The 25,757-nt window shown below is 48.5% G+C and overlaps 2 protein-coding genes across 3 annotated transcripts in view; one reads left to right on the top strand and one right to left on the bottom strand.

Moving 5' to 3' along the window:
- The window catches only part of plekhh1 (pleckstrin homology, MyTH4 and FERM domain containing H1), a 338,941-nt gene extending 321,323 nt beyond the window's left edge, over positions 1-17,618 (top strand). Inside the window, exons 25-29 of the mRNA XM_086003678.1 lie at positions 1,411-1,553; positions 3,437-3,566; positions 5,051-5,137; positions 10,829-10,975; positions 14,179-17,618. Coding sequence (XP_085859804.1) covers positions 1,411-1,553; positions 3,437-3,566; positions 5,051-5,137; positions 10,829-10,975; positions 14,179-14,352 — 681 coding nt within the window. The 3' untranslated portion in view covers positions 14,353-17,618. The remainder of the gene's footprint in view (positions 1-1,410; positions 1,554-3,436; positions 3,567-5,050; positions 5,138-10,828; positions 10,976-14,178) is intronic.
- Positions 17,619-17,725: 107 nt separating this feature from the next.
- Positions 17,726-25,757, bottom strand: part of pigh (phosphatidylinositol glycan anchor biosynthesis, class H) — a 30,906-nt gene continuing 22,874 nt past the window's right edge. For both annotated transcript variants that reach the window (XM_086003679.1, XM_086003680.1), the window contains one exon: positions 17,726-20,432. The gene's annotated coding sequence lies outside the window, so the exon portion shown is untranslated. The remainder of the gene's footprint in view (positions 20,433-25,757) is intronic.

The raw sequence follows: 25,757 nt of genomic DNA, 5'->3' as shown, positions 1-25,757 counted from the left end.
CATGTTCTCCAGTTCCTCTCTCTCCCTCTCTCTCTCATGCTCTCTCTCTTTCATGTTCTCCAGTTCCTCTCTCTCCCTCTCTCTCATGCTCTCTCCCTCATGTTCTCCAGTTCCTCTCTCTCCCTCTCTCTCTCATGCTCTCTCCCTCGTGTTCTCCAGTTCCTCTCTCTCCCTCTCTCTCTCATGCTCTCTCTCTCTCATGTTCTCCAGTTCCTCTCTCTCCCTCTCTCTCATGCTCTCTCTCTCTCATGTTCTCCAGTTCCTCTCTCTCCCTCTCTCTCATGCTTTCTCTCCCTCATGTTCTCCAGTTCCTCTCTCTCCCTCTCTCTCTCTCTCTCATGTTCTCGTTCCTCTCTCTCCCTCTCTCCCTCGCTCTCTCTCTCTCTCATGTTCTCCAGTTCCTCTCTCTCTCCCTCTCTCTCATGCTCTCTCTCCCTCATGTTCTCCAGTTCCTCTCTCTCCCTCTCTCTCATGCTCTCTCCCTCATGTTCTCCAGTTCCTCTCTCTCTCTCTCTCTCTCTCTATCACTCTCTCATGCTCTCCTCTCTTTCTCTTATGCTGTCCTGTTCCTTTCTCCCTCATGCCCACATCTGTTCTGTTTTTGCTCCCACTCTTTTCTCTCGTGTCTCCCCTGGTGTGAAGTGTCCAGTGATATCACAGAGGCCCTGGTTTTAATTTTCCACATCTTATTCTCAGAACAGCTGAATTCCATTGCCTTGGTACGTGTGAGGGAGCTCCACTGGTTAACATTGGTGATGTGCTGACTCGCAGTAAATCTCCTGGATTGAAAATAAGCCACGCTTTAGCAGTGCAGCTGTACATTGTTTTACCCCCATTGTCTTCCTTTCCTGAAGGCCTTGCCCATAGTGGAAGGTGACATGGCAACCGAGGGCACTCCTGCCCTCACCCGGTACCCGCACGTGCATACTCTCCAACAAGGGACATTGGGCAATGCTTGGGATCAGGAACCCTGGTAGATTATTTTCCCCCCCTCCTTTGTTCAGTGGTTTTGAGGGCTGATTCTAGTACATCAGTCCCCCTCATAGAATCATACAGCACAGAAGGAGGCCATTGGGCCCATCGTGCCTGTGCCGGCTCTTCGAAAGAGCTATCCAATTAATCCCACTCCCCTGCTCTTTCATTTCTCTCTCATCTCCCCCCCACCCTTGGTTGTTTTGCCAATTATCTTAAATCTGTCCAAGTCGGGATAGTGTGTGTGACTTGGAGGGGAACTTGGCGGTGGTGGTGTTCCCTTGCGCCCGCTGCCCTTGTCCTTCTAGATGGTGGAGGTTGCGGGTTTGGGAGGTGCTGCCATGCGTCCTGTAGATAGTACACACTGCAGCCACGGTGCACCGGTGGTGGAGGGAGTGGATATTTCGGGTTTTGTAATGCGATGTGTGGTTCCTGCAGGTGGAGTATGGAGATCTGGCACGCCCTGCCCCTTCCAGTCCGGGTGGCAGCTCCCAGTCTAAGATGCAGCAGTTTCTGCAGCAGGTTCTGGAGAAATTCTACCCCAAACATTACAGACAAGGCTGCAGCCCCGAGCAGCTCAGGTAGGCCTTGCCTTCCTTTTTCCTTCAAGGAGTGCTGTTTAACTGCACGAGTGGGCTCTCTGCTTTTATCGAGTTTAATCAATAATGAGAATGTAGCCTAAGGGTAACGTGATGCCTTTAGGCCGTGGCCTTTGCCTGATTCAAGCCCAAGTGAGGCAAGGGCTAAAAGAGACTGTTAGTTAAAATGAAAGCTCATGGAGTTGAAAGCAAATTAATCACCTGGTTAGGTGATTGGTTAGGCGGTAGAAAACAAAGAGTAGGGATAATGGGTGTTTACTCGAATTGGAAGGAAGTGACTAGTGGTGCCCCACAAGGCTCTGTGCTGGGGCCTTAACTATTCACTATATTTATTAATGACTTAGATAATCCCGAGGCCTGGACTAATGATCCGGAAACGTGAGTTCAAATCCCACCACGGCAGCTGGGGAATTTGAATTCAATTAATTAAATAAATCTGGAATAAAAAGCTAGTATCAGTAATGGTGACCATGAAACTATCGAATTGTCATAAAAAACCTATCTGGTTCACTAATGTCCTTTAGGGAAGGAAATCTGCTGGTCTGACCTATATGTGACTCTTAACTGCCCTCTGAAATGGCCTAGCAAGCCACTCAGTTGTAACAAACTGCTACAAGAAACAATATGAAGAATAAAACCGGACGGACCACCCGGCATCGACCTCGGCACCGGCTTCGGACACGACAACGGCACACCCAGCCCAGTCGACCCTGCAAAGCCCTCACTAACATCTGGGGACTTGTGCCAAAATTGGGAGAGCTGTCCCACAGACTAGTCAAGCAACAGCCTGACATAGTCATACTCACAGAATCATAACTTTCAACCAATGTCCCAAACTCCTCCATCCCTGGGTATGTCCTGTCCCACCAGCAGGACAGACCCACCAGGGGTGGCGGCACAGTGGTATACAGTCGGGAAGGAGTGGCCCTGGGAGTCATGAACATTGACTCTGGACCCCATGAACTCTCATGGCTTCAGGTCAAGCAGGGGCAAGGAAACCTCCTGCTGTTTACCACCTACCGCCCTCCCTCAGCTGATGAATCAGTACTCCTCCATGTTGAACACCACTCGGAAGAAACACTGAGGGCAGCACAGAATGTACTCTGGGTGGGGGACTTCAATGTCCATCACCAAGAGTGGCTCGGTAGCACCACTACTGGCCGAGTCCTGAAGGACATAGCTGCCAGTCTGGGCCTGCGGCAGGTGGTGAGAGAACCAACACGAGGGAAAAACCTACAGGCTTAGAGGGTTAAATTATGAGGACAGGTTGCGTAGACTTGGCTTGTATTCCCTTGACTATAGAAGATTGAGGGATGATCTGATTGAGGTGTTTAAAATGTTAAAAGGATTCGGTAGGGTAGAGAGAAACTATTTCCTCCGGTGGAGGAATCCAGAAAAAGGGGGCGTAACCTTTAAATTAGAGCTAGGGTGTTCAGGAATGAAATCAGGAAGCACTTCTTCACACAAGGGCTAGTGAAATTCTGGAATTCTCTCCCCCTAAAGGCTATGGATGCTGGGGGTCAATTGGAACTTTCAAGACTGAGATGCTAAGATTCTTGTTATGCAAGGGTATCCAGGGATACGGAGGCGGGCAAATGGAGATGAGGTGCAGATCAGCCATGATCTAATTGAATGGCGGAACTGGCTCAAGGGGCTGAATGGCCTCCTCCTGTTCCTAATGTTCCTATATTCCTAGCTCCCCAGGAAGAGTCGGTGCTTTAACAGAGATGGGGAGAAGATTAGATGAGAAGCGGAGGGGTGAGGCTGGGGATGTTCCTTATGTATACAAATCCACGCCTGCACTATTTAAATGATGACTGCTGTGCTGCTCTCCGATATAATGCTGGTCCTCTCTATTCAAACAGGCGACTGGCAGACAGGCTGGCTACGAAATGGATGCTTCTGAGGGGGTGTAGCGGAGCTGACTGCGTGCGGATCTACCTGACGGTAGCCCGGAAGTGGCCGCTCTTTGGAGCAAAGCTCTTCACCGCAAAGGTAAAATCCAGAAGAAAGTCACGAGGGATGCAATCAAGAAGTAGAAGGAAAACTGCATCAAGAGCATCAGGACTCTCCCCCGTAGAGCAGGGAGTTAAGTGGCTAATCGTTCATAATTGGTCCTCTCCATCACCAAGACCACATACTTCCACCTCTGTAACATCGCCCGTCTCCATCCCTGCCTCAGCCCATCTGCTGCCGAAACCCTCAAACATACCTTTGTTACCACTAGACTCGACTATTCCAACGCACTCCTGGCTGGCCTCCCACATTCCACCCTCCATAAACTTGAGCTCACTCCAAACTCTGCCGCCCATGTCCTAACTCGCACCAAGTCCCGTTCACCCCTGTGCTCGCTGACCTACATTGGCTCCCGGTCCGGCAATGATGCTCACTGTAGCAATCCCCTCAAACTCTTTGCCCCTGAAAATAGCTTCAGTTCGTGGGAGTTAATTTTTTCTGCCATTTTATTCAAAACTCACTCAAGCTGTGTGTGTAAAATGGGCTGCATTGTCATTAATGTACAACCGAATAAGCAATCCGAATTCCCCCGCAATAGTGCTGAGCCCCTTGTTCAGCTACTAGTCAATACGAGATCTAACCTCCCAATGCTTTCTGTTCTCATTGCTTAAGTACTGTAACAGAATGGGATGTTACTGCATTAACTCACATCCATAATGCCAACCAGTGTACATTAAAAGAGCTCTCCAATTAGTCCCACTCCCCATGGTCCTGCAATTTTTTTCCTTTTCAAATAAATATCCAATTCCCTTTTGAAAGTTACTATTGAATCTGTTTCCACCCCCCTTTCAGGCAGTGCATTCCAGATCATATAAATTTGTTGCGTTAAAAGATTTCTCCTCATCTCCCCCTCTGTTTCTTTTGTCAATTACGTCCTAGGAGAACAACCCCAGCTTCTCCAGTCTCTCCACATAGCTGAAGTCCCTCATCCCTGGTACCATAAATCTTCTTTGCACCCTCTCTAAGGCCTTGACATCTTCTTAAAGTGTGTTGCCCAGAATTGGACACAATACTCTGGATGAGGCCTAACCAGTGATAATTACAGTGTTACAGTAATAAAGATACTCAAATAGCAACAATAACTTTATTATGGTAATAGTGATTTTATCACTATTGACCTCTGTTGTCTCATCTTTCCCATTCTCTTATTTTTCTCTGACAGCCAGACTTGTGCACAGAAAAGTATCAATGAGTAGACATTCCCATCCTCCAGTACAGCAAAATCGCAGCCACTTTTCAACTTGAAGAAGTGCCAGCAGACACTACTTCCCCAGACTAGCCCAATGGTATAATACGCATGTCAGTTTGACTCATATGATGGGTTTCATGCTACTAACCCAACGAAAGATCTACATGATGCGCCTCGGGTTTGCTTTTCATAATTTCTTTCCACAGTGTCCAACGAGGCTTTTTGGCCCTCTTGAGGCTCCAACCAATCATTGTTCTGCTTTTCATCTCTCCAGCCGATTGTACCTTCACCTCTTGATGAGAAGCCCGTGTGGTTGGCAGTGAATGAAGATGGTGTCAACATACTGGAGTGCAGCACAATGGTATGACATCACTTTGGGAGACAAGGGGCCTGTTTGAATCTGATACATGCTGACCTGGGGAAAGAGTGATAAGACCAGTGGTACATCGTTCCCACGAGTGCGCAATCCTCCTATCGCAATTCTCCTCTTTGATTTTCCCAGGCAATGCTTTACACCCGTGGTAAAGAGGAAAATTTGCCCATCTCACTGTCTGATATGACCTGGAATAGACATCGCCACTCACAAAAATTATGATTTAGTTACTTGCAGGTTAACTGATTGGTCCCCTATCAGAATTCCTAATACAAGTGCAGGCCTAGCCGGTCCTGGAGAGTAGGCCCGTTCAAATCTGGTATAGGTCTAGCCTGGCCTGGAGAGTAGGCCTGTTCAAATCTGGTATAGGCCTAGCCTGGCCTGGAGAGTAGGCCTGTTCAAATCTGGTATAGGCCTAGCCTGGCCTGGAGAGTAGGCCTGTTCAAATCTGGTATAGGCCTAGCCTGGCCTGGAGAGTAGGCCTTTTCAAATCTGGTATAGGCCTAGCCTGGCCTGGAGAGTAGGCCTGTTCAAATCTAGTGTAGGCCTAGCCTGGCCTGGAGAGTAGGCCTGTTCAAATCTAGTGTAGGCCTAGCCTGGCCTGGAGAGTAGGTCTGTTCAAATCTAGTGTAGGCCTAGCCTGGCCTGGAGAGTAGGCCTGTTCAAATCTAGTGTAGGCCTAGCCGGTCCTGGAGAGTAGGCCTGTTCAAATCTGGTATAGGCCTAGCCTGGCCTGGAGAGTAGGCCTGTTCAAATCTGGTATAGGCCTAGCCTGGCCTGGAGAGTAGGCCTGTTCAAATCTGGTATAGGCCTAGCTTGGCCTGGAGAGTAGGCCTTTTCAAATCTGGTATAGGCCTAGCCTGGCCTGGAGAGTAGGCCTGTTCAAATCTAGTGTAGGCCTAGCCTGGCCTGGAGAGTAGGCCTGTTCAAACTAGTGTAGGCCTAGCCTGGCCTGGAGAGTAGGCCTGTTCAAATCTAGTGTAGGCCTAACTGGTCCTAGAGAGTAGGCCTGTTCAAATCTAGTATAGGCCTAACTGGTCCTAGAGAGTAGGCCTGTTCAAATCTAGTGTAGGCCTAGCCTGGCCTGGAGAGTAGGCCTGTTCAAATCTGGTATAGGCCTAGCCTGGCCTGGAGAGTAGGCCTGTTCAAATCTAGTGTAGGCCTAGCCTGGCCTGGAGAGTAGGCCTGTTCAAATCTGGTATAGGCCTAGCCTGGCCTGGAGAGTAGGCCTGTTCAAATCTAGTGTAGACCTAACTGGTCCTAGAGAGTAGGCCTGTTCAAATCTAGTATAGGCCTAACTGGTCCTAGAGAGTAGGCCTGTTCAAATCTAGTGTAGGCCTAACTGGTCCTAGAGAGTAGGCCTGTTCAAATCTAGTGTAGGCCTAGCCTGGCCTGGAGAGTAGGCCTGTTCAAATCTGGTATAGGCCTAGCCTGGCCTGGAGAGTAGGCCTGTTCAAATCTAGTGCAGGCCTAACTGGTCCTAGAGAGTAGGCCTGTTCAAATCTAGTATAGGCCTAACTAGTCCTAGAGAGTAGGCCTGTTCAAATCTAGTGTAGGCCTAACTGGTCCTAGAGCGTAGGCCTGTTCAAATCTAGTATAGGCCTAACTGGTCCTAGAGAGTAGGCCTGTTCAAATCTAGTGTAGGCCTAGCCTGGCCTGGAGAGTAGGCCTGTTCAAATCTAGTGTAGGCCTAGCCGGTCCTGGACAGTAGGCCTGTTCAAATCTGGTGTAGGCCTAGCCTGGCCTGGAGAGTAGGCCTGTTCAAATCTAGTGTAGGCCTAACTGGTCCTAGAGAGTAGGCCTGTTCAAATCTAGTATAGGCCTAGCCTGGCCTGGAGAGTAGGCCTGTTCAAATCTAGTGTAGGCCTAACTGGTCCTAAAGAGTAGGCCTGTTCAAATCTAGTATAGGCCTAACTGGTCCTAGAGAGTAGGCCTGTTCAAATCTAGTGTAGGCCTAGCCTGGCCTGGAGAGTAGGCCTGTTCAAATCTGGTATAGGCCTAGCCTGGCCTGGAGAGTAGGCCTGTTCAAATCTAGTGCAGGCCTAACTGGTCCTAGAGAGTAGGCCTGTTCAAATCTAGTATAGGCCTAACTAGTCCTAGAGAGTAGGCCTGTTCAAATCTAGTATAGGCCTAACTGGTCCTAGAGAGTAGGCCTGTTCAAATCTAGTGTAGGCCTAGCCGGTCCTGGAGAGTAGACCTGTTCAAATCTGGTATAGGCCTAGCCTGGCCTGGAGAGTAGGCCTGTTCAAATCTGGTATAGGCCTAGCCTGGCCTGGAGAGTAGGCCTGTTCAAATCTGGTATAGGCCTAGCCTGGCCTGGAGAGTAGGCCTGTTCAAATCTGGTATAGGCCTAGCCTGGCCTGGAGAGTAGGCCTGTTCAAATCTGGTATAGGCCTAGCCTGGCCTGGAGAGTAGGCCTTTTCAAATCTGGTGTAGGCCTAGCCTGGCCTGGAGAGTAGGCCTGTTCAAATCTAGTGTAGGCCTAGCCTGGCCTGGAGAGTAGGCCTGTTCAAATCTAGTGCAGGCCTAGCCTGGCCTGGAGAGTAGGCCTGTTCAAATCTAGTGTAGGCCTAGCCTGGCCTGGAGAGTAGGCCTGTTCAAATCTAGTGTAGGCCTAGCCGGTCCTGGAGAGTAGACCTGTTCAAATCTGGTATAGGCCTAACCTGGCCTGGAGAGTAGGCCTGTTCAAATCTGGTATAGGCCTAGCCTGGCCTGGAGAGTAGGCCTGTTCAAATCTGGTATAGGCCTAGCCTGGCCTGGAGAGTAGGCCTGTTCAAATCTGGTATAGGCCTAGCCTGGCCTGGAGAGTAGGCCTGTTCAAACCTGGTATAGGCCTAGCCTGGCCTGGAGAGTAGGCCTGTTCAAATCTAGTGTAGGCCTAGCCTGGCCTGGAGAGTAGGCCTGTTCAAATCTGGTGTAGGCCTAGCCTGGCCTGGAGAGTAGGCCTGTTCAAACTAGTGTAGGCCTAGCCTGGCCTGGAGAGTAGGCCTGTTCAAATCTAGTGTAGGCCTAACTGGTCCTAGAGAGTAGGCCTGTTCAAATCTAGTATAGGCCTAACTGGTCCTAGAGAGTAGGCCTGTTCAAATCTAGTGTAGGCCTAGCCTGGCCTGGATAGTAGGCCTGTTCAAATCTGGTATAGGCCTAGCCTGGCCTGGAGAGTAGGCCTGTTCAAATCTAGTGTAGGCCTAACTGGTCCTAGAGAGTAGGCCTGTTCAAATCTAGTATAGGCCTAACTGGTCCTAGAGAGTAGGCCTGTTCAAATCTAGTGTAGGCCTAACTGGTCCTAGAGAGTAGGCCTGTTCAAATCTAGTGTAGGCCTAGCCTGGCCTGGAGAGTAGGCCTGTTCAAATCTGGTATAGGCCTAGCCTGGCCTGGAGAGTAGGCCTGTTCAAATCTGGTATAGGCCTAGCCTGGCCTGGAGAGTAGGCCTGTTCAAATCTGGTATAGGCCTAGCCTGGCCTGGAGAGTAGGCCTGTTCAAATCTGGTATAGGCCTAGCCTGGCCTGGAGAGTAGGCCTTTTCAAATCTGGTGTAGGCCTAGCCTGGCCTGGAGAGTAGGCCTGTTCAAATCTAGTGTAGGCCTAGCCTGGCCTGGAGAGTAGGCCTGTTCAAATCTAGTGCAGGCCTAGCCTGGCCTGGAGAGTAGGCCTGTTCAAATCTAGTGTAGGCCTAGCCGGTCCTGGAGAGTAGACCTGTTCAAATCTGGTATAGGCCTAGCCTGGCCTGGAGAGTAGGCCTGTTCAAATCTGGTATAGGCCTAGCCTGGCCTGGAGAGTAGGCCTGTTCAAATCTGGTATAGGCCTAGCCTGGCCTGGAGAGTAGGCCTGTTCAAATCTGGTATAGGCCTAGCCTGGCCTGGAGAGTAGGCCTGTTCAAACCTGGTATAGGCCTAGCCTGGCCTGGAGAGTAGGCCTGTTCAAATCTAGTGTAGGCCTAGCCTGGCCTGGAGAGTAGGCCTGTTCAAATCTGGTATAGGCCTAGCCTGGCCTGGAGAGTAGGCCTGTTCAAATCTAGTGTAGGCCTAGCCTGGCCTGGAGAGTAGGCCTGTTCAAACTAGTGTAGGCCTAGCCTGGCCTGGAGAGTAGGCCTGTTCAAATCTAGTGTAGGCCTAACTGGTCCTAGAGAGTAGGCCTGTTCAAATCTAGTATAGGCCTAACTGGTCCTAGAGAGTAGGCCTGTTCAAATCTAGTGTAGGCCTAGCCTGGCCTGGAGAGTAGGCCTGTTCAAATCTGGTATAGGCCTAGCCTGGCCTGGAGAGTAGGCCTGTTCAAATCTAGTGTAGGCCTAACTGGTCCTAGAGAGTAGGCCTGTTCAAATCTAGTATAGGCCTAACTGGTCCTAGAGAGTAGGCCTGTTCAAATCTAGTGTAGGCCTAACTGGTCCTAGAGAGTAGGCCTGTTCAAATCTAGTGTAGGCCTAGCCTGGCCTGGAGAGTAGGCCTGTTCAAATCTGGTATAGGCCTAGCCTGGCCTGGAGAGTAGGCCTGTTCAAATCTAGTGTAGGCCTAGCCTGGCCTGGAGAGTAGGCCTGTTCAAATCTAGTGTAGGCCTAACTGGTCCTAGAGAGTAGGCCTGTTCAAATCTAGTATAGGCCTAACTGGTCCTAGAGAGTAGGCCTGTTCAAATCTAGTGTAGGCCTAGCCTGGCCTGGAGAGTAGGCCTGTTCAAATCTGGTATAGGCCTAGCCTGGCCTGGAGAGTAGGCCTGTTCAAATCTAGTGTAGGCCTAACTGGTCCTAGAGAGTAGGCCTGTTCAAATCTAGTATAGGCCTAACTGGTCCTAGAGAGTAGGCCTGTTCAAATCTAGTGTAGGCCTAACTGGTCCTAGAGAGTAGGCCTGTTCAAATCTAGTGTAGGCCTAGCCTGGCCTGGAGAGTAGGCCTGTTCAAATCTGGTATAGGCCTAGCCTGGCCTGGAGAGTAGGCCTGTTCAAATCTAGTGCAGGCCTAACTGGTCCTAGAGAGTAGGCCTGTTCAAATCTAGTATAGGCCTAACTAGTCCTAGAGAGTAGGCCTGTTCAAATCTAGTGTAGGCCTAACTGGTCCTAGAGCGTAGGCCTGTTCAAATCTAGTATAGGCCTAACTGGTCCTAGAGAGTAGGCCTGTTCAAATCTAGTGTAGGCCTAGCCTGGCCTGGAGAGTAGGCCTGTTCAAATCTAGTGTAGGCCTAGCCGGTCCTGGAGAGTAGGCCTGTTCAAATCTGGTGTAGGCCTAGCCTGGCCTGGAGAGTAGGCCTGTTCAAATCTAGTGTAGGCCTAACTGGTCCTAGAGAGTAGGCCTGTTCAAATCTAGTATAGGCCTCGCCTGGCCTGGAGAGTAGGCCTTTTCAAATCTAGTGTAGGCCTAACTGGTCCTAAAGAGTAGGCCTGTTCAAATCTAGTATAGGCCTAACTGGTCCTAGAGAGTAGGCCTGTTCAAATCAGATTCATTCTGACCTGGGGAAAGAGTGTTCAAGTTTAGTATCGGCCTACCCTGTGCTGGAGTATGAAACACTGGTCTGCTATCACTCCTTCCATATAAAGGCTTTTACCATACCCTCACGTTATTCACTGACAGGAGAATGTAATAAATAGGAAGCTTACATTTATTATTAAGGTGACTTTAAATTTCCTGTTGCCATGGAGCAACAGGCCTGTAGGGGCCTGGTCATTTCTGACAAGGTTTTCTTTGTGTTGCTCTCAGCGTCTTGTGATAAATTACTCCTACCTGTCAGTCATGACGTTTGGAGGTTGTCGCGATGACTTTATGATTGTAGTCAGCAAAGCCAAGGACGGGAGCCCAGCGAAGACCACCATTGAAAAACTGGTGTTTGCTATGGCAAAGCCTAAGGTAAGGAGTTTTGGATTGTTCACTCTGTTACTGAATCAGAGCAACCTCTCTAGTCATAGAATCCTACAACACAGAAGGAGGACATTCGGCCCATCGTGCTTATACCGGCTCTTTGAAAGAGCTCTCCAATTAGTCCCACTCCCCATAGCCCTGCAAATATTTCCTTTTCAAGCATTTATCCAATTCCAGATCATCATAACTCGCTGCATAAAATAAATTCTCATCTCCCTTCTGGTTCTTTTGCCAATTACCTTAAATCTGTGTCCACTGGTTACCGACCCTCCTGCCAGTGGAAACAGTTTCTCCCTATCTACTCTATCAAAAACCTTCATAGTTTTGAACTCCTCTATTAAATCTCCCCTTAACCTTCTCTGCGCTAAGGAGAACAATTCCAGCTTCTTTAGTCTCTCCAGATAACTGAAATCCCTCATCCCTGGACCATTCTAGTAAATCCCCTCTGCACTCTCTCCAAGGCCTTGACGTCCTTTCTAAGGTGTGGTGCCCAGAATTGGACACAATATTCCATCCGAGGCCTAACTAGTGATTTGTAAAGGTTTAGCATAACTTCATTGCTTTTGAGGCTGGGAGAAACCACTGATTTTGAATGACCTTACAGAAACCAAGCCAAGCTGTGAAATATAATCCTCAGAGCAAAACTCCTTTTCAGTTTGTTGTGCTGCTTCTGATGTCCCAGAAACCAGCTCCCTCCATTTGAAGCCTGATAACTTGTGATGAACCAATATCACAAAATTCAGGGAGGTCTTGTATTGGCATCAATCAATAACAACAAAAGCTATAATAGCCTAGCCCCCACAATATCCTATCACCAGAGCCTCCATTCCTTACAGTAGGCGGCCCAACATTGGAATACTGCAGGCAGTGGCCGCCTTGGATTGGGAGTCCCTATGGCCTATCGCTAGATCTCTCAACCCCCTCGGAATGGGAGTTCCTATGGCCTATCACTAGATCTCTCAACCCCCCCGGAATGGGAGTTCCTCTGGCCTATCACTAGATCTCTCAACCCCCTCGGAATGGGAGTTCCTATGGCCTATCACTAAATCTCTCAACCCCCTCGGAATGGGAGTCCCTCTGGCCTATCACTAGATCTCTCAGCCCCCTCGGAATGGGAGTTCCTATGGCCTATCACTAGATCTCTCAACCCCCCCGGAATGGGAGTTCCTCTGGCCTATCACTAAATCTCTCAACCCCCTCGGAATGGGAGTCCCTCTGGCCTATCACTAGATCTCTCAGCCCCCCTCGGAATGGGAGTCCCTCTGGCCTATCACTGGATCTCTCAACCCTCTCGGAATGGGAGTCCCTCTGGCCTATCACTGGATCTCTCAACCCCCTCGGAATGGGAGTCCCTCTGGCCTATCACTAGATCTCTCAGCCCCCTCGGAATGGGAGTCCCTCTGGCCTATCACTAGATCTCTCAGCCCCCTCGGAATGGGAGTCCCTATGGCCTATTGCTAGATCTCTCAGCCCCCTTGGAATGGGAGTCCCTATGGCCTATCACTAGATCTCTCAACCCTCTCGGAATGGGAGTCCCTATGGCCTATCACTAGATCTCTCAGCCCCCTCGGAATGGGAGTCCCTATGGCCTATCACTAGATCTCTCAACCCCCTCGGAATGGGAGTCCCTATGGCCTATCACTAGATCTCTCAGCCCCCTCGGAATGGGAGTCCCTCTGGCCTATCACTAGATCTCTCAGCCCCCCTCGGAATGGGAGTCCCTATGGCCTATCACTAGATCTCTCAGCCCCCTTGGAATAGGAGTCCCTATGGCCTATCACTAGATCTCTCGGCCCCCTCGGAATGGGAGTCCCTCTGGCCTATCACTAGATCTCTCAGCCCCCCTCGGAATGGGAGTCCCTCTGGCCTATCACTAGATCTCTCAGCCCCCTCGGAATGGGAGTCCCTATGGCCTATCACTGGATCTCTCAAGCCCCTCAGAATCAATCCTATTTTGGATTTGGGGGCAGATGAGCTTCTGCTTTTCTCAATCAGATAAATTTAGTGGTCATGGTTTTCCAATCATATTGCTCACAGTATCCCATTAAACCGAGTTACCATCAGTGTGATTAATGGAGAACCTACGCCACTGTGTTGGCTGTCCCCATCTCACCGTGACTTGGCCTCTTTAGGTCTCTCGCTCATTCCCTTGTCTCAGTTGGTGTCTTTATAGAGTAAGTCCAGTGATCCCAGGCTCAAAGGGTTAGAGTAGCAATGCTACAATGTTGTCGCCCTGTCTCCAATCTGCATGACTCCCTAATGGGAGGGCAGGATCTGAGAGTTTACCCTTGTTTATCTCTGTGTTTGTTTCTTGACCTCTTCCTGATTCATTTACAAAAGACCATAACTGGCTGCTAAAAGCTACTTTATTTATATTGCTGCCAGGAAATCCTGCTTAAGACCCCAAGTTCTCGAGACTGGCGGAAATTCCTGGGTAACGGTGTAAACGGATGTTTCTGTTGCTTCCCTGGGAGCTCAAGAGGGCTGGAAGATAAAGGGGAGGAAGTGATGCTGCCGGTGTATAGAGCCTTGGACAGACCCCTTCTGGAGCACTGCACTCACTTTGGGGCCCCACACCTCAGGAAGGATATATTGGCCTTGGCGGGGGTGCAGCAAAGATTCATTAGAATGATACCGGGGCTTAGAGGGTTAAATTACGAGGACAGATTGCATAGACTAGGCTTGTATTTCCTTGAGTATAGAAGATTGAGAGGTGATCTGATCGAGGTGTTTAAAGGATTTAATAAAGTAGATTTCCTCTGATGGGGTAATCAAGAATAAAGGGGGCATAATCTTAAAGTTAGAAGCAAACCGTTCAGGAGCAAAATCAGGAAGCACGTTTCCACACAAAGGATAGTAGAAATCTGGAACTCTCGCCCAAAAGGCTGTGTTTATTGGAACAATTGAAATTGTCATGACTGAGATCGATAGATTTTTGCTGGGTAAGGGTATCAAGGGATATGGAGCTAAGAAGGTAAAATGGAGTTGAGATGCAGATCAGCCACAATCTAATGAAACAGTAGGACAGGCTCTAGGGGCTGAATGGCCTACTCCTATGCCTAATTTTCCACTGGTCACTCGTCAAGAGTTACGGCAAGAGACCAGGAGATCCCACACAGGCTCCCCAGTCTTTTTTGAGAAGCACTTTGGTGATTCCCGCACGTCACTTTTGACTGTTATTGTGTTCCCAGATCCTGGAGCTGACGCTGATACTTGCCAGCTACATAAACTACAGCAGCTGCCACTCGTTGCCCAGCTCGCCCAACTCACTGCCCGCAACCTTCTCGGGCAAAAAACTGTGGGAGATCGACAGCAAACATTTCCCTACCATGACGCGGACTACACAAGGTCCTACCCTGCTCTGAGATCCCGCGTTGACGAGCGGCTGAAGGCACCAAGCCTGTGCCCAAGCTAGCAGAGGACAAACCACTTGGAAGATTCAAATGGTGCATGGATCACTGTTGTGCCTGGACCTTCTCTATTGCAGCTCTCTGTATTTAAGCGCTCGAGTAGTATTAGACTTGATTTTTTTTTTGATGCTTCACAGATCACCTCTACCCACCTATTGTGAGCTGGGTGTGCAAGTCGCAGGCTGCCTTGTGCTGTTGGTGCTGAGGCTGGTCCACATGCAGTAAACTGGAACAGTGCAGGCTGTTGGGAAAGGCACCCTCTGTTGGGAAAGGTATCTGTTGGGAAAGGTGCTCTCTGTTGGGAAAGGTGCTCTCTGTTGGGAAAGGTACTCTCTATTGAGAAAGGCGCGCTCTGTTGGGAAAGGTGCTCTCTATTGGGAAAGGCGCGCTCTGTTGGGAAAGGTGCTCTCTATTGGGAAAGGAGCGAACTGATGGGAAAGGTGCTCTCTGTTGGGAAAGGTGCCCTCTGTTGGGAAAGGTACTCTCTATTGGGAAAGGAGCGAACTGTTGGGAAAGGTGCTCTCTATTGGGAAAGGAGCGGTCTGTTGGATAAGCCTTTTCTGTTGAGAATGGCGTTGTCTGTTGGTAAAGGTGTCCACTGTTGGGAAAGGCCCTTCTCTGGGCCCATTCCCTTTCCTAAGCCGCCACCCCCCCAAATTCCACCTAGGACTGAGCATTCTGCCAACAAGACAGAACCCACCTACTACTGTATCTGAAGCCCCGCCAGTTGTGATGGGCTTGAGGTTATGGTGCAAGCTGTGTTGCTGGTGGTAAAGACTCAGCAGGACGTGGACGCCTGTGGATGAAAACAAAGGTCTTGGCAGCAGCAGCAGCAGCAGGGGCGAGGATCCGCTCCTTGCAGAGACCCGGCAGCGTGTCTCACACCAATCGAAAGACTTGCCAGCGCAGTCGTTTAAAGTGGCATCAATGCCTGTGAAAACCACAGAGTAACAGCACCCGGGCTGGGAGTCAGCACCCAGAACACAAACTTCTTCTAAAAGGGGGGGTCTGTATCCTTCCTGCCCACCACAGGACCAGTCGGCTCAGAGGCTGACATCACCCCTTAAAGCTAAACCGGCATGTGGGCAAGACTGCATCTGATGCCCAACCCTTACCTTGAGAAAGTGGGAGAAGGTGGTGCTGGGTCACCTCCTTGCTTTGCGGAGATTGTTTGTGCTACAGAGTGGCTACCTCAGAGGGCATCAAGAGTTGGGTGACCTTTCATGAAGGGCCATTAGTGAACCAGTTGGATTTTCTTTACAAGCTGGCAGCTTTCGTGGTCGTTTTTCATTTCCTGGTGCCAGCTCACAAATTTCACCACTTCGATTGGGATTTTGCAATCATGACCCACTGGGTTTCCAGTCCAGCACCATAACCACTACACACTGGAGTCAACCATGGTTCAGTCAGCAACACTTTCACCTCTGAGTCAGAAGATTGTGGGTTCCATTCCAGAGACTTGAGCACAGAAGCCAGGCTGACACTCCACTGTAGTACTGAGGGAGTGTTGCACTGTCAGAGGGTGCCGTCTTTCAGATGAGACATTAAACCAAGGTCCCGTCTGCCCTTTCAGGCGGGCATAAAAGATCCCACGGCACTATTCGATGAAGAGCAGGGGAGTTCTCCCCAGTGTCCTGGCCAACATTTATCCCTCAACCAAGATCACTAAAAAAATTATCTGGTCCTCATATTGCTGTTCGTGGGATCTTGCAAATTGGCTGCCGTGTTTCTGATATTACAACAGTGACTACACTTCAAAAAAGTACTTCATTGGCTGTAAAGTGATTTGGAATGTTCTGAGGTCGTGAAATGTGCGATATAAATGCAGGTCTTTTTTTTTACCTGTGATTTTGATTGGTTTCTGCCGTCTACATAAGCTGGCAGATCCGTGGGAATGCTCGGAGGTGACACAACAGTGAGGATGGAGAGGGGCATCATCGGAAAACACTGGGCTGAAGACTAGTGGAAAACTAGTGTTGGGCGAGAGTGCTACCCACTGAGCCACAGCTGACACCTTAATACCAATGATCTGCCTGTTTTAATTTATTTTTCTGGTGAAGGATGTGGGCACTGGGAAACACATTGAAACTTCCAGCGACCAATGTCAGCAATAAAGACCGACCGACGGGTCAGAGTGAAAGTCTACACTGTCCCCACCCTATCCAACCACCCAACAGTGCAGTGCGCCTCAGAAAAGTACCCCCCCTCCTCCCCACTGTACCGATGCAGGTTGCTGCCAGTTGAGTGACGATTTGTCCTGAATTCTGGGCGGTTTCTGACTGTTGGCCTGCTCCTAGTAAGGACCAGACTGAGACTAAAGCAAAATATTGCAGATTCTGGAAATCTGAAATAAAAACAAAGTGCTGGAAACACTCAGCCGGTCAGGCAGCATCGTGGAGAGAGAAACAGAGTTAATGTTTCAGGTCGATGACCTTTCGTCAGAACTGGAAGATGTCAGAGATGTAACAGTTTTTGAGCGGGGAAAGGGGAGGAAAGAACAAACGGGAAGGTCTGTGATGGGGTGGATGGCAGGACTGATTAAATGACAAAAGGGATGATGGTGCAAGGCAAAAGGGGGTAGTAATGGGACAATAAAGAAATGTGTTCAGAGGAGGTGTAAATGGTTACAGCAGAACCATTACAGGGCATCTGCTTTTTGTGAAAATGGGATGGTGGTTATGATCTAAAGTTATTGATCTCAAAGTTAACACCGTAAGGCTCTAAAGTACCTAAAAGAAAGATGGGCTGTCGTTCCTCGAGCTTGCGTTACTGAGACTGCCCAACTCACTTCAAGCAGGGAAATTCCCATTCCACCAGCCTCAGCTAGATTCAGACAGCCTGGCAAATGGCTCTGAATCCAACGGCCATCATTGAGCAGGGGCTGGATTCAAATCTGTGTCCCAAGTAAATAATAATGTCAGCCTGACCCCCCGAACCAAATGAACTTAGTTTGTTGGAAAGTGTTTTTTTAGTGCGCTGTCCTGCAGTGTTGGAAGGGATCTTCTCCAGTTACTGGTTTCAACTTGTCCCAATCAGCTATGTTTACAGTGAGCTTTGTAGCGGGTGGGTGGGGAGTTGAGCTTACAGCAAATGTTTTGGGGGACAGGGTAGTACTGGACCACTGCTGGACACTTGAGCAGCCACCGGCTGTTCTGATGACTCTTTTGCAGGCGTTTTAACGGTCCATCCGTCTACTGTCGGAGTAGGAGGAGGGCCTGACTGGTGAAGGCCGCCCTGGCGATTCCCTTCACGTACAGCCACGGGTGAACCGTGCCACCGATAGACTTGTAGCATTCTTTACCCCCCACTTCATAATTTCACAAGAGACTTGAAGATGACTTTTTATTCAAAGGTACGGGGTCTGGTGATACAGAACAAACTGAGTTCTTACAGGGCACAATGTGTCGTGCCTGACGATTCTGAGTGTGTGAGTGTAAATACAGCACACTGTATAGTATATATTGAATACTTGAATGTGATAGGGACAAACCCATTTCTGTGGTTACACCCAATGTACTGTACCTCTTATTTATTCTAACTGTTGAAGTGAACACTGTGGTTTTCTCACTTTAATTTGAGCAGTTGCCTGTAGTTTGGGAATCATGGTGTGATTAAGAGGATAATACTGGAATGTTCCCACGCCCCCTCCCTCCCTCCCTCCGTGACTGGTAGTCGAAATAAAGTGGTAACACAAACATGCCCGTGTGTTATTAATCGCCTGAAACAGATCCATTCAAGCATCATTGTTCAAAATGGGAGTTCCTGACCGTTACCAAGCAGCACACCACACTCCTATTACAGTGTGCATGTATTATGCAGATCAACGGGCTGTAGTGTTTACTTTCAAATCATAAACCATTCGAAACCATCTACATACTCTCTGTTATCCTGCATAAAACATTTCCTAACACAACAGTTGTTTGAGTAATGAAGTTAAATGTATGACGTGTGGTAAGTGAAACATGTTTGGGAGGGAACAGGTGACTTTGGTCCTATGGCTCCCAAAGCTCTCCACCACTGGGGTTTCCCTCACCTCATGCCTGGGTCTGTTGTAGACTAATTGACAGAGATTGATTGCTATGATTAGTCAACAACTCCACTGTCTTTGCATTATACGGATACCGGGAGAGTAGAGGGTGAGCTAGAGGGACCTTGGCCTGTTTTCATCCTGTAATTCCAATGTTTCTATAACCCATTACGGTCACAGTTTTGAGTTTTTGCAGCTAACGCCTAAATTCAAATCGATGTTGTTCCATTTCAGGCACCCACTGACAGCGGCAAGCACTCGTAGAGCAGCCACTTCTGTCGCCCACACTGAGCAAGACTGAGAATAAGAGGGGAGATTCAGCACTCGCAGTGAGCAGTCACGCTCAAAGGAGTGCATGACTGGGAGCTCCCTTTGAGGGAAGCTCACTGATGGGGGGACCCCTCCCCCCAAATATCATGACCAAAGTTCCCTCTAAGCTGCGCACGTGTCGCGGCCGCGCAGTAATCTGCAAGGTCCCGCGCAGGCCGCTCACAGGCTTTTACACTGGAAATACCGCGTATGCGCAGAAATTTAAAGGGACCACACATTGAAAGAAACAGGCCGCGCAGAACATAGTGCAGCTTACAGGAACAGTGATCATGGCCCTCAACCCGTTCACCCATATCGCAATCCTTGCCAATATATTGACCCCCCTTTCCCGTCCTCGTTTGCAGTTTGAGTAGCCTGAGAATCCACTCCGCTTTAACACTTCCCACTGGAAAGCAGACAACACTTTGGGGTTTACAATAAACATTTATTGATGAGTACGGACTGGCTGATTCGCACAAAATTTAGGTGAGCTGTTTGAGAATATCCAGGTTCTCCGTTTCACTTCAGAAATAAAACTGAGTGTACTGCTGTCTGGGAATCGGGGAGTAAACTGGCTTCAGCGAGCTGGCCGATATGCCGGAGTAAATAGACTGCTTGGTTTCTTGTTTACATACACTGAACTCCTGCAGTCACTTCCAGTGCTGTCGTTACCTTCCAGCCCACTAGAGAAGCAATATTGCAAAGCACAACAGCCAATGTTCCCAGTCATTTTTTGGGGCCACAAGGCCCATTCAAAATTCCATGCATGCGTGGTTTTTTTCTATTTCAAAAGTGGCTCACCGGCTGAACGGGACCGCCAGAACGCTGCGCGGCTTAAAGGGAGCATTGACTACAGGGTAATACACCAAGTTCCAGTCTGTGGCTTCTCAGCACAGCCTGGATGCTTCTTGGTCTCACTGACCACAAGATACAGCAACACCGGCTGAAGTTAGTAAGCCCATTAACCTTTAATCCTCAGTCATGGCCCACTAATGGCAGTGCACATAGAATCAGCCTTAAAACTGAGCCCCTCCATTACCCTACTTATACAATCAGCCCCATAATTATTGCATAAATGATCGCATGGCACTATTTCATAGAAGGGCAGGGGAGTTTCTCCCTGGAATCCTGGACAATATTTATCCTTCAACCAACAGCACTAAAATAGATTATCTAGACATTATCACATTGCTGTTTGTGGGACCTTGCTGTGCGCAAATTGGCTGCCACGTTTCCCACATTACAACAGTGACTACACCTCGAAAGTACGTCATTGGCTGTAAAGCGCTTTGGGACATCCGGAGCTCGTATGTCGATATCAAGGCAAGTTTTTCTTTCTGTATTACTGCCACCATGACAAAGAATCTTCGGCCTGTTGCTCTTTCAGCTGTTCTACGCCCAAAGCTTTGTGCTTAATTATGTTGCCCATGTTGAGAATACTCCAATGTCCTTCTTTATGAAGTGTCTCAACAATAAAGGTGTAATTTTAAATGAACAGTATACCAACTGATGGTGACCTGATGCTTGCGATCTGGTGGGCCCATCTCCTTGACTAATGTGAGCAGTGGCAAGTTCCCTCTTCAAAGCCTTGTTGCCACAGTTGGTTGCAGAAGAGTCCTTTGGTTAGTTTAGACGCCAATTTTAAAAAAGTGTTCTTTATAAATTTTTAGCAGAATGAGCAATCGATCCAGGTCTCCGTCTGAAAGAGAAAATGCCACGTCATTCTCTTGCAGCGAAGTCTCTCTGGCACAGTGATTTGCTTTAAAGTTGGCTCCATCTGTTACACTCCAATACCCTGCAATCCTCACAAAGTCCAGGCTTTATTGGCCAATTTTTCTCCCCGCCTCTCCTGATGGTCCTCTGGCTGGGTAGAGTTCCGTGAGCACCAGCAGCCTTCAGGTATCTCCCCCAAGTGGCTATCCTTTTGTGTGTGAACCTAGACACCAAGAATTGGTTGGCTATTCGACTTTAGAAGGCATCACAGCCAAGCCCAATCTTATCCTCACTCGACATCCATTTACACGCATGTTCCACTGGATAGTAATCCAGAGCAGGAATTTGAGCTTTTTTTTCTCCTCTGTAGCAGCTTATTTACTGTCTTGGTTAAAATCAGCTAACTTATCATCAGAGACCTTCTGGTCTCTATGTCTTAGTGTTACATTGGTCAGTACTTTTACTCAAAAGGCCATCAGGAGAGCACATACAGAGAGTTGGTAGAAAACCAGCCGTGGCTCAGTGGGTATCTCTCCCGCCTCGGAGTCAGAAGGTCGTGGGTTCAAGTCCCACTCCACAGACTTGAGCACAAAATCCAGGCTGACACTCCACTGCAGTGCTGAGGGAGTGCTGCACTGTCAGAGGTGCCGTCTTTTGGATTAGATGTCAAACCGAGGCCCTGTCTGCCCTCACAGGTGGACATAAAAGATCCCATGGCACTATTTTGAATAAGAGCACTGGTGTTCTTCCTGGTGTCCTGGCCAATATTTATCCCTCAACCAACATCACTAAAATAGATTATCTGATCATTATCTCATTGCTGTTTGTGGGAGCTTGCTGTGCACAAACTAGCTGCCACGCTTCCTACATTACAGGCTCTTGCAGCTCTTCGCTCGTACTGTTGGATAGGATGCAACGCAAAACTGGTCATCTGACAAGCTATCCTCCCACCTGCAGTCTCTCTCAGTCACAATCTTTATTTTTTCTTTATACTTGCATAATAATCCTCACATAATAGAACGCCTCAGAGCACTTACAACTTGAGGAGGTGGACACCCGGCAAGAAAAGGAGGGAATCTGGTCAGTAGAAGCCCAAAGGTGTGGTCAAAGAGATGGATTTTGGTAGAGCAATCCAGATTGCACGGTGCAAGGGCTGAATAACCAGCCTCCGATGGTGAAGCAGAGAACAAGCAACAGGAAACGAGAAACGAGGCAGCGAGGTTTAAAAGCAGCGGCGAGACTCGGGTAGGCCTCAGAGCGGCGGCGGACCTGCGGGAAACGAGGTGGCGGCGGCGAGGCTCAGGTAGGTTTACCAATCTCCAATCTCAGAACTCAGAGAGAGGGAGAGAAGTAAAAAGTAATCGAAGTGTGACGTCACCAGAAAGCAGGTAAGTGATTGGTTATTGAGTATTTCTCTCTTTTTTAAACTTAAACTCTGTGGTTTATAGTTTCTATAAGCTCTCTGTGATGTAGCGGGGACTGTTTGTAAACCAGGGCCCTTAAATATATCATTTAACTGTAGTGTAATTGGTGGGATTGATTTGATTTAATTTGTTTTGAATTAATTAAAGGGTAAGTCATGACAGGAGAGCTCGGCCCTGCGCTACATGGGAACCATATGTGCAGGAAGTGTATCCAGCTCCAGCTACTGGCAGACCGCATTGCGGCGCTGGAGCTGCGTTTGGATACATACTGGACGTCGTGGATATCACATTTAAGCAGTTGCTCACACCACAGGCAAAGGTTGCACAGGCAGAAAGGGAATGGGTAACCAACAGGCAAAGTAGTAGGCGCAGGCAGGTAGTGCAGGAATCCCCTGTGGCCATCCCCCTGTCAAACAGATATACCACTTTGGATACTGATGGGCGGGATGGCTTACTAGGGGAAGACAGCAGCAGCCAACTTCCTGGCACCAGGGGTGGTTCTGCTGCACAGGACAGGAGGAAAAAGAGTGGGAGAGCTATAGGGATAGGGGATTCTATTGTAAGGGGAATAGATAGGCGTTTCTGCGGCCGCAAACAAGACTCCAGGATGGTGTGTTGCCTCCCTGGTGCAAGGGTCAAGGATGTCTCGGAGCGGCTACAGAACATTTTGGAAGGGGAGGGTGAACAGCCAGTTGTCGTGCATATAGGTACGAACGATATAGGTAAAAACCGGGATGAGGTCCTAAAAGCTGAATATAGGGAGTTAGGAGGTAAATTAAAAAATAGGACCTCAAAGGTAGTAATCTCAGGATTGCTACCAGTGCCACATGCTAGTCAGAGTAGAAATAGAAGGATATTTCAGATGACTACATGGCTAGAGGAATGGTGCAAGGGGGAGGGATTCAAATTCCTGGGACATTGGAACCGGTTCTGGGGGAGGTTGGACCAGTACAAAACGGACAGTTTGCACCTGGGCAGGGCCGGAACCGATGTCCTAGGGGGAGTGTTTGCTAGTGCTCTGGGGGAGGGTTTAATCTAAAATGGCAGGGGGTTGGGAAATTAGAGAAGCGTGCAATAAGGGCACAGCAGTTATCATGGGTGACTTTAATCTACATATAGATTGGGCTAACCAAATTAGTAACAATACTGTGGAGGAGGAATTCCTGGAGTGTATACGGGATGGTTTCCTGGACCAATATGTCGAGGAACCAACTAGAGATCAGGCCATCTTAGACTGGGTATTATGTAATGAGAAAGGATTAATTAGCAATCTTGTTGTGCGAGGCCCCTTGGGTCGGAGCAATCATAATATGATAGAATTCTTCATTAAGATGGAGAGTGAAGTAGTTGACTCAGAGACTAGGGTCCTGAATTTAAACAAAGGAAACTACGATGGTATGAGGTGCGAGTTGGGTAGGATTGATTGGGGAATGTCACTCAAAGGGTTGACGGTGGATAGACAATGGCAAACATTCAAAGATCGCATGGATGAACTACAGAATTTGTTCATCCCAGTTTGGCATAAAAATAAAACAAAAAAGGTGACTCAACCGTGGCTAACAAGGGAAATTAGAGATAGCATAAGATCCAAGGAGAGGACATATAAATTGGCCAGAAAAAGCAGTAAACCTGAGGATTGGGAGCAGTTAGGATTCAACAAAGGGGGACAAAGGGATTAATTAAGAGGGGGAAAATAGAGTATGAGAGTAAGCTTTCAGGGAACATAAAAAGTGACTGTAAAAGCTTTTATAGATATGTGAAGAGAAAAAGATTGGTGAAGTCAAGCGTAGGTCCCTTGCAGTCAGAATCAGGGGAATTTATAATGGGGAAAAAAGAAATGGCAGACCAATTAAATACATACTTTGGTTCTGTCTTCACAAAGGAGGACACAAATAACCTCCCAGAGATGTCGGGGAACATAGGGTCTAATGAAAGAGAGGAACTGATAGAAATCAGTATTTGTAGGGAAATGGTGTTAAGAGAAATTGACGGGATTAAAGGCTGATAAATCCCCAGGGCCTGATAATCTACATCCTAGGGTACTTAAGGAAGTGGCCCTAGAAATAGTAGATGCATTGCTGGTCATCTTCCAAAATTCGATAGACTCTGGAACAGTACCCATGGATTGATGGGTAGCTAATGTTACCCCACTGTTCAAAAAAGGTGGTAGAGAGAAAACGGGGAATTACAGACCGGTAAGCCTGACATCGGTTGTGGGGAAAATGCTAGAGTCCATTATAAAAGATGTAATAGCAGAGCACTTGGAAAACAGTGACCGGATCGGACAAAGTCAACATGGATTTACAAAAGGTAAATCGTGCTTGACTAATGTACTGGAATTTTTTGAGGATGTAACTGGTAAAATAGATAAGGGAGAACCAGTGGATGTGGTGTATTTGGACTTTCAAAAGGCTTTCAATAAGGTCCCGCATAAGAGATTAGCATGTAAAGTTAAGGCACATGGGATTGGGGGCAAGGTATTGACTTGGATAGAGAACTGGTTGGCAGACAGAAAGCAAAGAGTTGGAATAAACGGCTCTTTTTCCGAGTGGCAGGCAGTGACTAGTGGGGTACCGCAGGGATCGGTCCTTGGACCCCAGCTATTCACAGTATATATTAATGATCTGGACGAGGGAACTAGATGTAATATTTCCAAGTTTGCAGACGACACAAAGCTGGGAGGGCGTGTGTGCTGTGAGGAGGATGCCGAGAAACTCCAGGATGACATGGACAGGTTGGGTGATTGGGCAGAAGCATGGCAGATGCAATATAACGTGGATAAATGCGAGGTTATCCACTTTGGTGTCAAAAACAAGGCGGCAGATTATTATCTGAATGGCAATAGATTGGGAGAAGGGGAAGTGTAACGAGACCTGGGCATCATTGTGCACCAGTCGCTGAAGGTAAGCATGCAGGTGCAGCAGGCGGTTAAGAAGGCAAATGGTATGTTGGCCTTCGTAGCGAGAGGGTTTGAGTGCAGGAACAAGGATGTCTTGCTGCAGTTGTACAGGGCCTTGGTGAGACCACATCTTGAGTATTGTGTGCAGTTTTGGTCACCTTATCGGAGGAAGGATGTTCTTGCCATGGAAGGAGTGCAGCGAATAATCACCAGGCTGATACCTGGGATGGCAGGAATGACGTATGAGGAGAGATTGGGTCGATTGGGCTTATACTTGCTGGAGTTTAGAAGAATGAGAGGGGATCTCATTGAAACTTATAAAATTCTAACAGGACTAGACAGACTAGATGCAGGCAGGATGTTCCCGATGGTCGGGGAGCCCAGAACCAGGGGTCACAGTCTAAGGATAAGGAGTAAGCCATTTAGGACAGAGATGAGGAGGAATTTCTTCACCCAGAGAGTGGTGAACCTGTGGAATTCTCTATCACAGAAGGCAGTAGAGGCCAATTCATTAAATATATTCAAGAAGGAGTTGGATATATTTCTTAAGGCTAAAGGGATCAAGGGATATGGGGAGAAAGCAGGGACAGGGTACTGAATTTGGATGATCAGCCATGATCGCATTGAATGGCGGAGCAGGCTCGAGGGGCCGAATGGCCTACTCCTGCTCCTATCTTCTATGTTTCTATGTAACAGAGGGTGCGGGCATGAGGTTGTAGAGGGATTTGAAGATGAGGACCATGCAGCCGATTCAGTTTATCACAGGGGACAAGTAGTGTTTTGACGAGGCAAAGTGTGCAGGAGAGGGGATGGACTATGGACCAACCGCACTTCGTGATGGGCGGAGGGTGGATGCTGTGCAGGAGAGGGGATGGACTATGGACCAACCGCACTTCGTGATGGGCGGAGGGTGGATGCTGCCAAGGAGATTCGAAGTAAATCCTTGAAATAGATAAGTTGCTGATTAGAACTTCAGCAGCAGAGGGTA

The sequence above is a fragment of the Somniosus microcephalus genome, chromosome 12, assembly GCF_052327205.1.
Source record: "Somniosus microcephalus isolate GS21.2 chromosome 12, FLI_Smic_1.0, whole genome shotgun sequence".
Taxonomy (NCBI): domain Eukaryota; kingdom Metazoa; phylum Chordata; class Chondrichthyes; order Squaliformes; family Somniosidae; genus Somniosus; species Somniosus microcephalus.
The sequence above is the reverse complement of the archived record's forward strand: the minus strand, read 5'-3'. Positions and strand labels throughout refer to the sequence as shown.